This window comes from Saccopteryx bilineata, chromosome 1 (assembly GCF_036850765.1).
Source record: "Saccopteryx bilineata isolate mSacBil1 chromosome 1, mSacBil1_pri_phased_curated, whole genome shotgun sequence".
NCBI lineage: Eukaryota > Metazoa > Chordata > Mammalia > Chiroptera > Emballonuridae > Saccopteryx > Saccopteryx bilineata.
The window spans coordinates 259,632,165-259,645,529 of NC_089490.1; the positions used below are offsets into that span (position 1 = coordinate 259,632,165).

General features: G+C 43.5%; 2 protein-coding genes across 9 annotated transcripts in view; one reads left to right on the forward strand and one right to left on the reverse strand.

Annotated features, from left to right (window-relative positions):
- BDP1 (B double prime 1, subunit of RNA polymerase III transcription initiation factor IIIB) overlaps positions 1-3,789 on the reverse strand; it is a 126,916-nt gene extending 123,127 nt beyond the window's left edge. For all 7 annotated transcript variants that reach the window (XR_010726895.1, XM_066241605.1, XM_066241625.1 and 4 more), the window contains exon 1: positions 3,305-3,789. Coding sequence is in view for 6 of the 7 variants with exons in the window: in XM_066241605.1 (XP_066097702.1) it covers positions 3,305-3,540 (236 nt within the window). In the remaining variant the exon portion in view is untranslated. The remainder of the gene's footprint in view (positions 1-3,304) is intronic.
- A 4,191-nt stretch (positions 3,790-7,980) lies between these two features.
- On the forward strand, positions 7,981-12,547 carry LOC136320382 (small EDRK-rich factor 1). 2 transcript variants are annotated; one of them, XM_066253579.1, is made up of 3 exons: positions 7,981-8,179; positions 8,915-9,023; positions 12,344-12,547. In XM_066253579.1, the coding sequence occupies exons 1-3, from the start codon at positions 8,173-8,175 to the stop codon at positions 12,414-12,416; spliced, it is 189 nt and encodes a 62-aa protein (XP_066109676.1). In that variant the 5' UTR covers positions 7,981-8,172; the 3' UTR covers positions 12,417-12,547. The 2 variants fall into 2 exon arrangements, with proteins under 2 accessions (XP_066109676.1, XP_066109675.1); XM_066253578.1 differs by lacking the exon at positions 7,981-8,179 and adding an exon at positions 8,196-8,387.
- The last annotated feature ends 818 nt before the right edge of the window (positions 12,548-13,365 follow it).

Genomic DNA, 13,365 nt, shown 5'->3' on the forward strand with positions numbered 1-13,365 from the left:
TTGTCTGGTCGAGGCACATATGGGAGTTGATGCTTCCTGCTCCTCCTCTTTCTCTTTCTCTCTCTCTCTCTCTCTCGCTCTGTCTCCTCTCTAAAAAATGAATTTAAAAAACCCAAAAAACAAAACAAAACAAAAAAAACCCTGGGCTTGCCTGGTAAGGCACATGCAAGAAGGAACTTCTATTAGTTGATGCATTCCACCACCCCTCACTCTCCATTTATCTATCTTCTCTCTCTAAAATTAATAAATAAAAACTTTATCTGGTAGCCCTGGCTGGATAGTTCAACTGGTTAGAGCATTATCCCGAAGCACAGAGGCTGCTGCTTCCATCCCGTCAAAGCACATATAACAGGGGTCGGGAACCTTTTTGGCTGAGAGAGCCATGAATGCCACATTTTTTTTTTTTTTTTTTTCAGACAGACTCCCGCATGCACCTGACCGGGATCCACCCGGCACGCCCACCAGGGGGCGATGCTCTGCCCATACAGGGCGTCGCTCTGTCGTGACCAGAGCCACTCTAGCACCTGGGACAGAGGCCAAGGAGCCATCCCCAGCACCCGGGCCATCTTTTTGCTCCAATGGAGCCTCAGCTGCGGGAGGGGAAGAGAGAAACAGAGAGGAAGGAGAGGGGGAGGGGTGGAGAAGCAGATGGGCGCTTCTCCTATGTGCCCTGGCCGGGAATCGAAGCCGGGATTCCTGCACGCCAGGCCAATGCTCTATCACTGAGCCAACCAGCCAGGGCCAACACCACATATTTTAAAATGTAATTCTGTGAGAGCCATACAACTACCCATGTACGTTGGGCATTATCCAATAAAAATGTGGTGTTGTCCCAGAGGACAGCTGTGATTTGCTCCAGCCACCTGCAACCATGAACATGAGCGGTAGGAAATGAATGGATTGTAATACATGAGAATGTTCTATATTTTTAACATTTTTTTTTTATTAAAAATTTATCTGCAAGCCAGATACAGCCATCAAAAGAGCCACATATGGTTCACGAGCTATAGTTCCTAACCCTTGACAGATCGAGCTTGACCAGGAAGTGGCACAGTAAACAGAACATCAACCTGGGACCTTGAGGTCAGTGGCCTGAGTGCAGGCTCATCCAGCTTGAGGGTGGACTCATCCAGCTTGAGTACGAGGTGGCAGGCTTAAGTGTGGATCAGAGACATGACCCCCATGGTTGCTGGCTTGAACAAAGGGTCACTGGCTCAGGTGGAGCCTCACCCCTCTCTGATCAAGGCACATATGAGAAAGCAATCAATGAACAACTAAAGTGCCACAATGAGTTTTTGCTTCTCATCTCTCTCCCTTCCTGTCTGTCTGACCCTGTCTGTCCCTCTATCTCTCTCTCTCTCCCTTTTCCAAAATCAATAAATGTTAAAAATAAATCAATGATTTATTTATGATTGCCATAAAAATGTTAGTAATTATAGAAAAAATTAAATTAAGTATTTTATTAATCTTTATTTATTGATTGATTTTAAAGAGAGAAGGGAAAGCAGGAGAGAAACATCAATTTATTGTTCTACTTATTTATGCACTCATTGGTTGATTCTTTGTGGAGTATTCAGACGACATGCTAACCAACCAAGCTATCTGTCCAGAGCATTATAATAAATCTTTTTAACTGATATGTAAATTCTGATGAAGACTATTGATCTTACTCAAATTTCAAGTTCTTATGCACATCACAGCATATCATTTTATGCTCATGCTAGGTCCGTCAAAAAAAAAAAATACCAAATTTTCAAATACAAAGCTTAATTAGCTTAATATGACTCACTACTTATGCACATCACAGCATATCATTTTATGCTCATGCTAGGTCCGTCAAAAAAAAAAAATACCAAATTTTCAAATACAAAGCTTAATTAGCTTAATATGACTCACTAGATAACTGCGAGAGGTTTTTTTTCATTTTTTTGTTTTCTTTATTGAGCTTAGAGAGAGAGGAATAGGGAGAGAAAGAAAGAGAAACATTGATTTGTTGTCCTGACAGGGATCGAACCTGCAACCATACATACAGCGGGGCAACGCTATAATTAACTCACTGGCTTGAGCGTGGGATCATAGACATGACCCCACAGTTGCTGGCTTGACCCCAAAGGTCACTGGCTTGAACAAAGGGTCACTGGCTCAGGTGGAGCCTCACCCCTCTCTGATCAAAGCACATATGAGAAAGCAATCAATGAACAAATAAAGTGCCACGAGTTGATGCTTCTCATCTCTCTTCCTTCCTGTCTGTCCCTTTCTGTCCCTCTCTGTCTAAAAAAAAAAAAAAAAAAAAAAAAAAAAAAAAAAAAAAAAATTAAAAGCAGTCTACTTTTTTCATATTTATGGTTAGTTGTATATAAAAGTAAAAAAAATCTATGCCTATAACCTTTCCAAAAAGTCCCTAATTTAAATTCTTATATCAGCCCTTATAATGTGATATGTGCACCATATGCACTTCACCCAATTATGTTGAATGCGTAAGGACAGAATATACACCCTATAGATTTTTATAACTAGCAAGAACCTATAAAAAAGAAAGACACATGATAAAAAACAAAATACTTTCTAAATGTCAAGTCTAAGAATTCAATACCCTCCAGTTTAAAGGTCAAGACTATATAGACTCAGTGATTTATCAATCATCATGCATTATACGTATATATTAACAAGATCTCTGTGATTTTTATTAATTTAACAGTACCTTCCCTGAGGCTAGCTCAATTGGTTCGAGTGTAGCCCACCTAGTCCCCATATGCCAACGTAGTGGAGTTCAATCTCAGGTCAGGACACATACAAGAATCAACCAATGCCTGGCCTGTGGTGGCTGCAGTGGATGAAGCGTGAATCTGGAAGGCTGCGTTTGCTGAGATCCGCAGTTGGAAACCCCGGGCTTGCCAGGTAAAGGCACACGGAAGAAACTACTATGATTTGATGCCTTCCGCTCTCTCTCCCCCCTTCTCTCCTTCTGTCTCCCTCCCTCTCCCCCATAAAACAAATAAAGTTAAAAAAAATCAACCAATGAATGCACAAATAAGTGGAACACACATCGATGTTTCTCTCTATTCCCCCCCCTTCCTCTCTCTCCAAAAATCAGTAAGTTGGAAAAAAAAACAACAACAAACGTTAGACCTGGATGCCTTCCACGACGACTTAAAAACAAGACGTGGTCCTCTCCCTGAAAATCTGTATCATCCGACCTCAACCGTAAGACTTGGTGCAAGAGAGGGGAGTTACTCCTACGGTAAATCAAGTTCATCTACTCAGCTTTTAGCTGATGAAAATGCTCCTCTCTTCAAGCACTTACCTGCTCCTGGGAGCCTCTTTTTGGGGCTCTGCTCTCCCGATATCCACCAGGGGCACATTTGTGGGCTCCGCTGGCTTTGGGTCACAGGTCGCTGCAGGCTCTGGCGGTCTGAGAGCATCTTTTCCACGCTGAGGATGAGACACTTTTCCACGCTGAGGATTGGGGGCGGTGGAGCACCTAGCGCCCACACCAGGCCTGACATTCGGCTTCACGCTAAGGCGTGCCCTGCGGAACATGGCGGAGCCAGGGGGCCCGGGGAGGCGGCCGCAGGGCCGCTCTCAGCCCCGAGCCCCGGCAGCTGCCCAAAGAGCGGGTTAGGAAATACGCCCTTCTCACAAAGCCACAAACCAGCCCAGTGGGCAGCTATCGTAGATTCACGCCCCCGCCGCCTCCTCCGGTCTCTCGCCGCCGCCTCTTCTTCATGACCCTGTTACATTAAGGGCTAAGTTTCCCCCTACACCTTGCTCCTCGCCCTCAGACGGTGCTTGAACTAATTGCGTCATCAGGGAGCGCTGCGGAATGACGTAAGACGTAGAGCGCCCGGAACCATGGTAACTGTCAAACTTCCGAGTCTGGTTTAAGAGTGAACATAAAGAGAAATGTGCCCCCCAGCTCAGTTGGTTAGGGCATTCTCCCTATATGCTAAAGTTGAGGGTTTGATTCCCCATCCAGGGCACATATAAGAATCAATCAGTGAAAGTATAAACAAGTGAAACAAGAAGTTGATGTCTCTCTCCGTCTCTCTCAAATCAGTAACAATTAAAAAAAAAATAGAGATGCAAGGTGCTTTCCAGGCCTTCTTAGGACTTGTTGAAAAGAGGGGAAGCAGTCAACTGCTTATTCCAAAGGTTAATAGGAACTATTAAAGTCGCTGGCCGATTTTTTTAATTTTTAATACTTTTTTTTTTTTTTTTTTTTTTTTTTTTGTATTTTTCTGAAGCTGGAAACGGAGAGACAGTCAGACAGACTCCTGCATGCACCTGACCGGGATCCACCCGGCACGCCCACCAGGGGGCGACGTTCTGACCAGGGGGCGATGCTCTACCCCTCCCAAGCATCACTCTGTTGCGACCAGAGCCACTCTAGCGCCTGGGGCAGAGGCCAAGGAGCCATCCCCAGCGCCTGGGCCATCCTTGCTCCAATGGAGCCTCGGCTGCGGGAGGGGAAGAGAGAGACAGAGAGGAGGGAGAGGGGGAGGGGTGGAGAAGCAGATGGGCGCTTCTCCTGTGTGCCCTGGCCGGGAATCGAACCCGGGACTTCTACACACCAGGCCGACGCTCTACCACTGAGCCAACCGGCCAGGGCCTCTCTTTCCTCTTTAAAAATTAATTTTAAAAAATGTAACATAATAATGTTTTTTAAAGTCCAAATAAATTTAATTTTGTCATATTTATTTAGTTTAATTACCATAAAAGTACACTTGGACTTTATTTTTTTTCATTAATATTTGACTTAATTCTTATAACATATTTCTCAGAAATTTGTATATAGTGCGCCTACAATTATTTGTAGGATTTTAAATGTGCCCTGACTTCAAAAAGTTTGAGAACCACTGCTCTAACCAAATGTGCTACCAGCCAGGGCAATGTGGGTATTCTTAATCTGCTTTAGGAGGTTGCAATAGAGCAATAAACAAGGCATTCTAGGTGGGGGAGGTAAAAATACACCAAATAAAAATTAACAGGAAAACTTAAGACTGCATTAAATACCATAAAAGAAATATAACAAAATGATGGAGATTAATAGAAGACTGGCTTGCTTTAGGTAGGATGGTTAGAAAAGGGCTCTATGATAGAGGATTGGTCAGAAAGGAAGTCAACTCTCCAGAGTATGGGCCAGTGTTTTAACCTGCAATACAAGTCCCCTGATTTGCCTGACCAGGCGGTGGCACAGTGGAAAGAGCATTGGACTGGGACTCGGAGGACTCAGTTTTAAAATCCCAAGGTTGCCAGCTTTAGCACAGGCTCACCAGCCTGAGCACGGGGTCGCTGGCATGAGCATGGGATCATAGACATGACCTCATGGTCTCTGGCTTGAACCCAAGGTCGCTGGCTTGAGCAAGGGGTCACTCGGTCTGCTGTAGCCCCCAGTCAAGGCACATATGAGAAAGCAATCAATGAACTAAGGTGCTGCAATGAAAAATTGATGCTTCTCATCTCTTTCCCTTCCTGTCTGTCTGTCCCTATCTGTCCCTCTCTCTGTCTCTCTGTCACCATAAAGAAAAAAATGTCAAAGGAGTAAAATCCTGAACTAACTGAAGAGATTGCTAGGTCATCCAGAAAAAGAAAAAAAGAGGCAAGTGCTTTTGACAGTAGGAAGGCAAGGCTGAAAGCACAGAGGAATAAAAGAGATTTCTCCAAGATTGGAGGGGGGGGGGATGGAGGTTAATGTGTCTGTGCACTCCCTCCAGTACTCTAGGGAGGCAGTAGAATCTCAGACACACCTGAGGAAGCTCAAGAAATCAACAAAGGCCTGACCTGTGGTGGTTGGTGCAGTGGATAAAGCATCGACCTGGAACACTGAGATTATGGGTTCGAAACCTTGGGCTGCCTAGTCAAGGCACATACGGGAGTTGATGCTTCATGCTACTCTCCCCCTTCTCTCTTTCTCACTCTCTTTTTCCCTCTCCCTATCTCCTCTCTAAAATGAAAAGAAAAAGAAAAAGAAAGTACAAGGGATTTTTTAAACAAAAAGAAAGAGAGAGAGAAAGAGAGAAAGAAAGAAAGAAAGAAAGAAAGAAAGAGAGAGAGAGAGAGAGAGAGAGGGAGGGAGGGAGGGAGGGAGGGAAGGGAGGGAGGGAGGGAGGGAGGGAGGGAGGGAGGGAGGAAGGAAGGAAGGAAGGAAGGAAGGAAGGAAGGAAGGAAGGAAGGGAGGAAGGAAGGAGAGAAGGGGAAATCAACAAAGAAAACCATGCTGTAGGTGTCTCAAGAACCTTGGAGCCACTGCCAAGACCATATATATAGCTTTGGACAGCATATTCTGGTATAAACTAAAGACACAAGGCCTTTCCTCAATGTTCTGTTCCGCATAAGTGTCTAGGGTATTTCCACAATTCTGCAAGTAAGAAAGTCAATAATGACTAAGATTTAAGTTCCTATTAGTAAAGGGATGAGAACAGAGTCAAGAATTAATTTTATTAAGTCAAAATATGTGTTACACACCCAAATTTATAGAGTATATTCTTACTGGCATCACAGTAATTTAAAAGTCTCCAGTTCTCTCTGGCAGACACACATAACATTTCTCATGTACACGTTATACATCATATGTATCCCTACAACTCAAAAATTGTGTTTTCAGCCTGACCTGTGGTGGCGCAGTGGATAAAGCGTCCACCTGGAAATGCTGAGGTCGCCGGTTCGAAACCCTGGGCTTGCCTGGTCAAGGCACATATGGGAGTTGATGCTTCCAGCTCCTCCCCCACTTCTCTCTCTCTCTCTGTCTCTCCTCTCTCTCTCTCTCTCTCTCTGTCTCTCCCTCTCCTCTCTAAAATGAATAAAAAAATCATTAATTTATAAATAAATAAAAATTTAAAAAAAATTGTGTTTTCAGCTGCAAATAAAAAGCTCAACTAGACAGTAAATTAAGACTGTGTACAGAAAGAATAACTCTATCACTTACCTTCCAATCCCAAATTCCTTACCTCCATTCCTCATGATGTCTTTATCTCCATAAAGATCCTGGCCTGAAAGTCGATCTTTTTTCACCCCTGCTCAAGTTATTCCAGAAGAGGTTTGCTAAGTGAAAATAGATACCTGGTCTGTAAACTGTATTGAGGAGGAGGGATGGCATGTGGAGCATGATACAGCTTTCAGCGTTTGAGAGAATCACAATAATAGCTAACATTTTGAGGGCTGATTGAGGGTAATTTTAAGGCATTCAGACTAATTCTACACATTTGTCAATTTGCCATGATTAATGGAAGATAAAGAAAATAACTACCAACCAAAGAAACTACCAAACATCTTTACACATCTGTTTCTAGCAATGGCAGATGCTCCGAAGCTTTTACGTAGGTTCCAAGGTTGTTCTGGGCTATTCTAAGACTATCCTATGCCATCCTCCCCATCACGCAGACCCAAACACAAAGCCATTCACCTAAAACTACTAAAGTGCCGTACACCGTGACAAGGTGACTGGAATAAAATGAGAAATGAATAGTCTTTAGAGTCCATCTTACATCTGAATCTCACTTCTACCAGTCCCTACCTGTTAGGTTAGTAGCTTTCGGTAAGAGTCTTGTCTCCTCTTGAGTAAACTGAGAACAATAAAGCCTGCCTACTTTGCAGGGTTGGTGCGAGATTAAGGAAGGAAATCAAGGGCCAGACACTGTCTTTCGTAGTTAACCCTCAATCTCTTCTGTCCCGTTCATCCCCTTCCCGCCGATGCAAGGAAATGAATGAAGAAAGCTAACATTCTTTGTCGAAAACGTAGATATTATATAGTGTTTATTGTCATTTCTGTCGTTTCCAAAAAATGGGGCTGGTCAAACCCCAGTGCCTTGTACACAGTGGGGGAAATCCACAGATGCCTATCCCTCTCTGAGACACAGAACTTGTTTTGGGAACTCGACCCAACTTGCAAGGCTCAGGAGACGACCGGGACGAGTATGTTTCCGCTCGCAGCTGCCCCAGAGCCCCCGTGGCGCCCCGCCCGCCCAGCCGCGCATGCGCAGGGACTCGCCATCCACGCGGGTCGCCGTGGTCCGGTCACGGTGGGCGGGGCGGTGGACCCGGCTAGGCGTCGCCCCTCGGAGGGCCGGCGCTGGCTCTCCCTTCCAGATCAACTGGTGGGGACGTTCTCTGGGCGTACGGGAGAGCCGTTGCTTTTCCGAGTGGCTCTCTTCCAGGCTCGGTCTGGTAGTCAGCATGGCCCGTGAGTGTGCGGACGGGTAGGGGGAGCGGCGGGGAGCGTTGGAAGAGGAAGCCAATGGGTCGCCGAGGCGCGGCTGGCGGGGCGGGGGCTGGCTGGTGGAACCCCTTAGGTCATCGGGGCGGGGACCCCGTTTACAATCAGCGGAGAGAAGGGGACCTTTTGCTCAGGTCCGGCCTGAAAGGGTGCCTTTCAGGTGCGAGTTTACACGGTAAGGAGCACCTCCCCGGAGGTGAGGTGTGTGGAGAGGGCCGCCCCGGGAGGGGTCTTGGTCTGGAGCTGGGTTATAGCTGGTACTTTCAATCATAAGGCCTAATAAAACTGGGAGCTCCTGCTGAGTCTGCTCCCTCGTTCTTTTGTTTGTCCCTCTCAGGTAGTTTCACAGCCATCTGCATTTGCTCAATTAACAGGTGGCTTGTGATGGACCAACTTGTGCGAAGTGGGATCTCTCTCTATGTCTTAACTCTCTCCACCCACACCCCGCAAAAACTGGAACTTATTTTGGAATACTGGCCCCTTATATACAGACAATTGGAATGCCCGTCTGAAGAGAACACCTTGATTAGGATAATAGTCAAGACCTTAAGTGTTTACCTTTAAGTTTCCTCCTTGTGGTCAGATCTGGGAACACACTCAGTGCAGTACTCCACCGGTTTGTCTATTAAAAAGTAAACTTCAGATGCACTTAAATAAGAGCCTTGAAGATAAGAAAAGAAGCATGACTGTTTCTCTTTGTAGGTGGAAATCAACGAGAACTTGCCCGCCAGAAAAACATGAAGAAAGCGCAAGAAATTAACAAAGGAAAAAGAAAAGGGGATAGCTTGACCACCTCTCAGAGAAAACAGAGGTCGGTGATAACTAATGAAATTCTCAAGTCACTTAAGTTTCATTGTGAAAAATGGAAAACACTTAAATTTTTTTTATTTTATGATTTTAGGGGGGGGTGGCGAGAGAGAGAGAAAAGAAACATTCATTTTTTGTTCCATGTAGTTGTGCATTCATTTGTTGAGTCCCATATGTCCTCTGACCAGGGATCAAACCCACAACCTTGGCATTTTGGGACAATGCTCAAACCAACGCCTAACAGACCAGAGCCAGTTAAAACTGGCTTTAAAAACACTCCCCTGGTGATTCTGATGCACAGCCACACTTAAGGATCATTGTTTAATGAGATTGAAGCCTTTAAATATCACTTCACGCGCCTGACCAGGAGGTGGCGCAGTGGATAGAGCGTCGGACTGGGATGTGGAAGGACCCAGGTTCGAGACCCCGAGGTCGCCAGCTTGAGTGCAGACTCATCTGGTTTGAGCAAAGCTCACCAGCTTGGACCCAAGGTCGCTAGCTCAAGCAAGGGGTTACTCGATCTGCTGAAGGCCCGCGGTCAAGGCACATATGAGAAAGCAATCAATGAACAACTAAGGTGTTGCAACACGCAATGAAAAACTAATGATTGATGCTTCTCATCTCTCTCCGTTCCTGTCTGTCTGTTCCTGTCTATCCCTCTCTCTGATTCACTCACTGTCTCTGTAAAAAAATAAATAAATAAATAAATAAAAATTAAAAAAAAAAATTTTAAATATCACTTCACGCTTGCTATGACATTTTTATTAAAATAAGTTTTTCCTTATATTTCAGTTTACTCACTTTGGAATAAAAGTGAAAGTGGCACGGAACAGTGACCCTGAAATTTATAGTATTTTTATTGTAGAACTTAGTCTAGCTTGGCTCAGTAATAGCCACTGTTTAATAAACTCCTACTTTTTTATTGTTGTTCTGATCTTTTATCTGGCTTTCTTTCTTTTTTTATTTATTTTTTTATTTTTTTATTAGTTTTTGGAAAGAGGGAAGGAGAGAGAGACAGCAACATCGATCTCTCCTATGTGTTTTTTTGTTGTTGTTGTTGTTTTGTTTTTTGTGTTTTTTTTACAGGGACAGAGAGAGGAATAGATAGGGACAGACAGGAACAGAGAGAGATGAGAAGCATCAATCATCAGTTTCTTACTGCGACACCTTAGTTGTTCATTGATTGCTTTCTCATGTGTGCCTTGACCACGAGCCTTCAGCAGACTGAGTGACCCCTTGCTTGAGGCAGCAACCTTGGGTCCAAGCTGGTAAGCTTTTTGCTCAAGCCAGATGAGCCCACGCTCAAGCTCGCAACTTCGGGGTCTCGAACCTGGGTCTTCTGCATCCCTGTCCGATGCTCTATCCACTGTGCCACCGCCTGGTCAGGCTCTCCTATGTGTTTTAACTGGGGATCAAACCAGCAACCTCTGTACTTCGAGACAATGCTCGAACCACTTTTTTTTTTTTGAGAGGGAGAGAGGGAAACATCAACTCATTATTCCACTTAGTTGTGCCATTGATTGCTTCTCATATGTCCCCTGACCAGGGCTCAAACCAACCATGCGTTCCAGCTGGTGCTCTATCCACTGTGCCACAAGCCAGGGCTCAAATTCCTACTACTTATAAAGCTCTGTGTTGGATGTCCTATATGTACTTTATTTTCTTTTCTTAGTAAGGGAGAGAGAGAGACAGGAAGGGAAAGAGATGAGAAGCATCAACTCATAGTTGTATCACTTTAGTTGTTCATTAACTGCTTCTCATATGTGCTTTGATGGGACTGGGGAGGCCTCCAGCCAAGCCAGTGACCCCTTGTTCAAGCCAACAATGTTGGGCTTCAAGCCAGTAACCATGTGATCAGGTTGATGATTCCACACTCAAGCTGGTGAGCCCGCATTCACATTAGATGAGCCTGTACTCAAGCCAGCAACCTTGGCGTTTGAACCTGGGACCTCAGCGTCCCAGGCTGATGCTCTATCCACTGTGCCACCACCGGTCAGGCAGTGTATTATCTCTAATCATCACAGCCCTGAGAAGTGGTATTGGGCTCAATGCATAGAATGGGAAACTGAGGCTCTGAATTGAGTAACAAATGCTAAAGTCATATAGTAAGCACAGCAGAGTTTGGATTCAAACAGAAAACTATCACTCTTCTTTTCTATGATACTCCATTTCTTTGTAGCTGTCTTGTTTTTTCTTCCTTCTATTTCCTTGTTTTTTCTATCAGCTTTGCAGAAATGTCTTACTGTTAGCCCTAGCCTGGTAGCTCAGTTGTTTAGATACTCCAAGGTTGCAGGTTTGATCCCCAGTCGGGGGATCAACCAGTGAATGCCTAAATAAGTGAAACAACAAATCAATGTTTCTTTCTCTCTCCCTCTCTAAAATCAGTAAATTAAAATAAAAAATTTCAATGTCTTATCATGAACAGATCTTATCCTGAGTTAAAATATACTACTAAATTTATGCAATAACAAGATATCAAAGAGCCTGAACTTTGAAATTGGACAAACCTTGGTTTTTATGTGTTTTGGGACAAATTACTTAGCTCTAAGCCTTTAAATTATTTTTCCTGTTGTTTCCTTAAAAATAAATTTATTTTAAATCTGAAACATGGGTCTAACTCAAAGTTGTCATGGGACTTAATCTAGAGCCAATAAAATGCCTAGCACACAATAGGTGTTAACATTTTTTTTAATATAGGTCACTTGAACCATCCAGCCCAGGTAGTCTGGTTGTAGTTCACACTTAATATGGCATGTGGAGTTTAGTCAGAGACACAAAGAGTTAAGAAAAATGTCCTAATATCCTGCTTTTCTTTATCGTAACCCATTTTTAATCACTACTGGGCATTTCAGCTTGTAAGAAACTGAATTGCTTCATACATCTTTATTCTAACCCTAGGTACCAGTTAGGATATCTGGAATTCTTAAATACCTCATTATTCTAGGAAAAAATTTAGAGTGAATTAATTTTGTTGACAACAAAGACTAATTGCCATTATTTCTTCATATACCTAGCTTATGTCAGATGCTTTTGTATGTATTCATAAATATTCCTCAGAACAACCCTGATGTGTACTGCTCTGATTTTGAAAGGCTTTGAGGTTATTTGCCCAACGGTAGAGATGGCATTCAAAATAAGATCTGACATCAGAGCCTTTCCATCCTCTGCCTTCACATTCTTGTCTCTGTCCATGAAAATGGAAAGACATGAATGTTTACATCTTTTAAATGGTCTTTTAATATACTGATTGGGTTATATAGAGAAAACAAGTGAGAAAATAATCAGCTTTTCGGAAACAACTTACAATCTTTTCTCCCATTATAGGGACTCTGAGATCATGCAGCAAAAGCAGAAAGCAGCTAATGAGAAGAAGTCTATACAGACAGGAGGAAAATGATGATCAACTCTTTGGAAAACCTGGGTGCTACTGCCAACTAAGTGTATCATAAGCTATGATCAAGATTTTGTAGAGTGAACAGTCATTACATATGTTATAACATATCCTTATAAATACTATTTTAAACTTTACCTATCAGCCTGACTTAGTGTGATGTTTCAGAACCATTCTTCAAAGAATAAAACAACCATGCATGTGAAATATTGGTGGACATTATTTTTTTTATCAGCAGTGAGCATGAATATAATTAATTAGAGAGGTAATGTGATAAGTAATAGGATGTCTTAAATAAATCTAGTATCTTTGTCTTAAACTTTGTTAAAGTAGATCTTTATTTAGGGGGTTACATTTTTTTCTTTTTTGTTAAAGTAGATTTTAAAGTCACCTTTACTGTATAATAAAATTTAAGAGGCCCTGGCCAGTTGGCTCAGTGGTAGAGCATCGGCCTGGCGTACAGGAGTCCCGGGTTCGATTCCTGGCCAGAGCACACAGGAGAAGCGCCCATCTGCTTCTCCACCCCTCCCCCTCTCCTTCCTCTCTGTCTCTCTCTTCCCCTCCAGCAGCCAAGACTCCATTGGAGCAAAGTTGGCCCCGGCACTGGGGATGGCTCTATGGCCTCTGCCTCAGGTGCTAGAATGGCTCTGGTTGCAACTGAGCAACGCCCCAGATGGGCAGAGCATCGCCCCCTGGTGGGCATGCCGGGTGGATCCCAGTCAGGCGCATGCAGGAGTCTGTCTGACTGGTTCCCCGTTTCCAACTTCAGAAAAATACAAAAAAAATAAAAATAAAATTTAAGGTGCGTTTATCTGATTTTGCTTTGTAATCAACTGGTTTGCTTACAGACTTTACAATAGATAATACAGATGACCTGGAATAGCAGCTAAATGACCATAAACTAAATGAGGTCTCAATAAGAGTTTTTTTGTTTTGTTTTTTGACAGAGACAGAC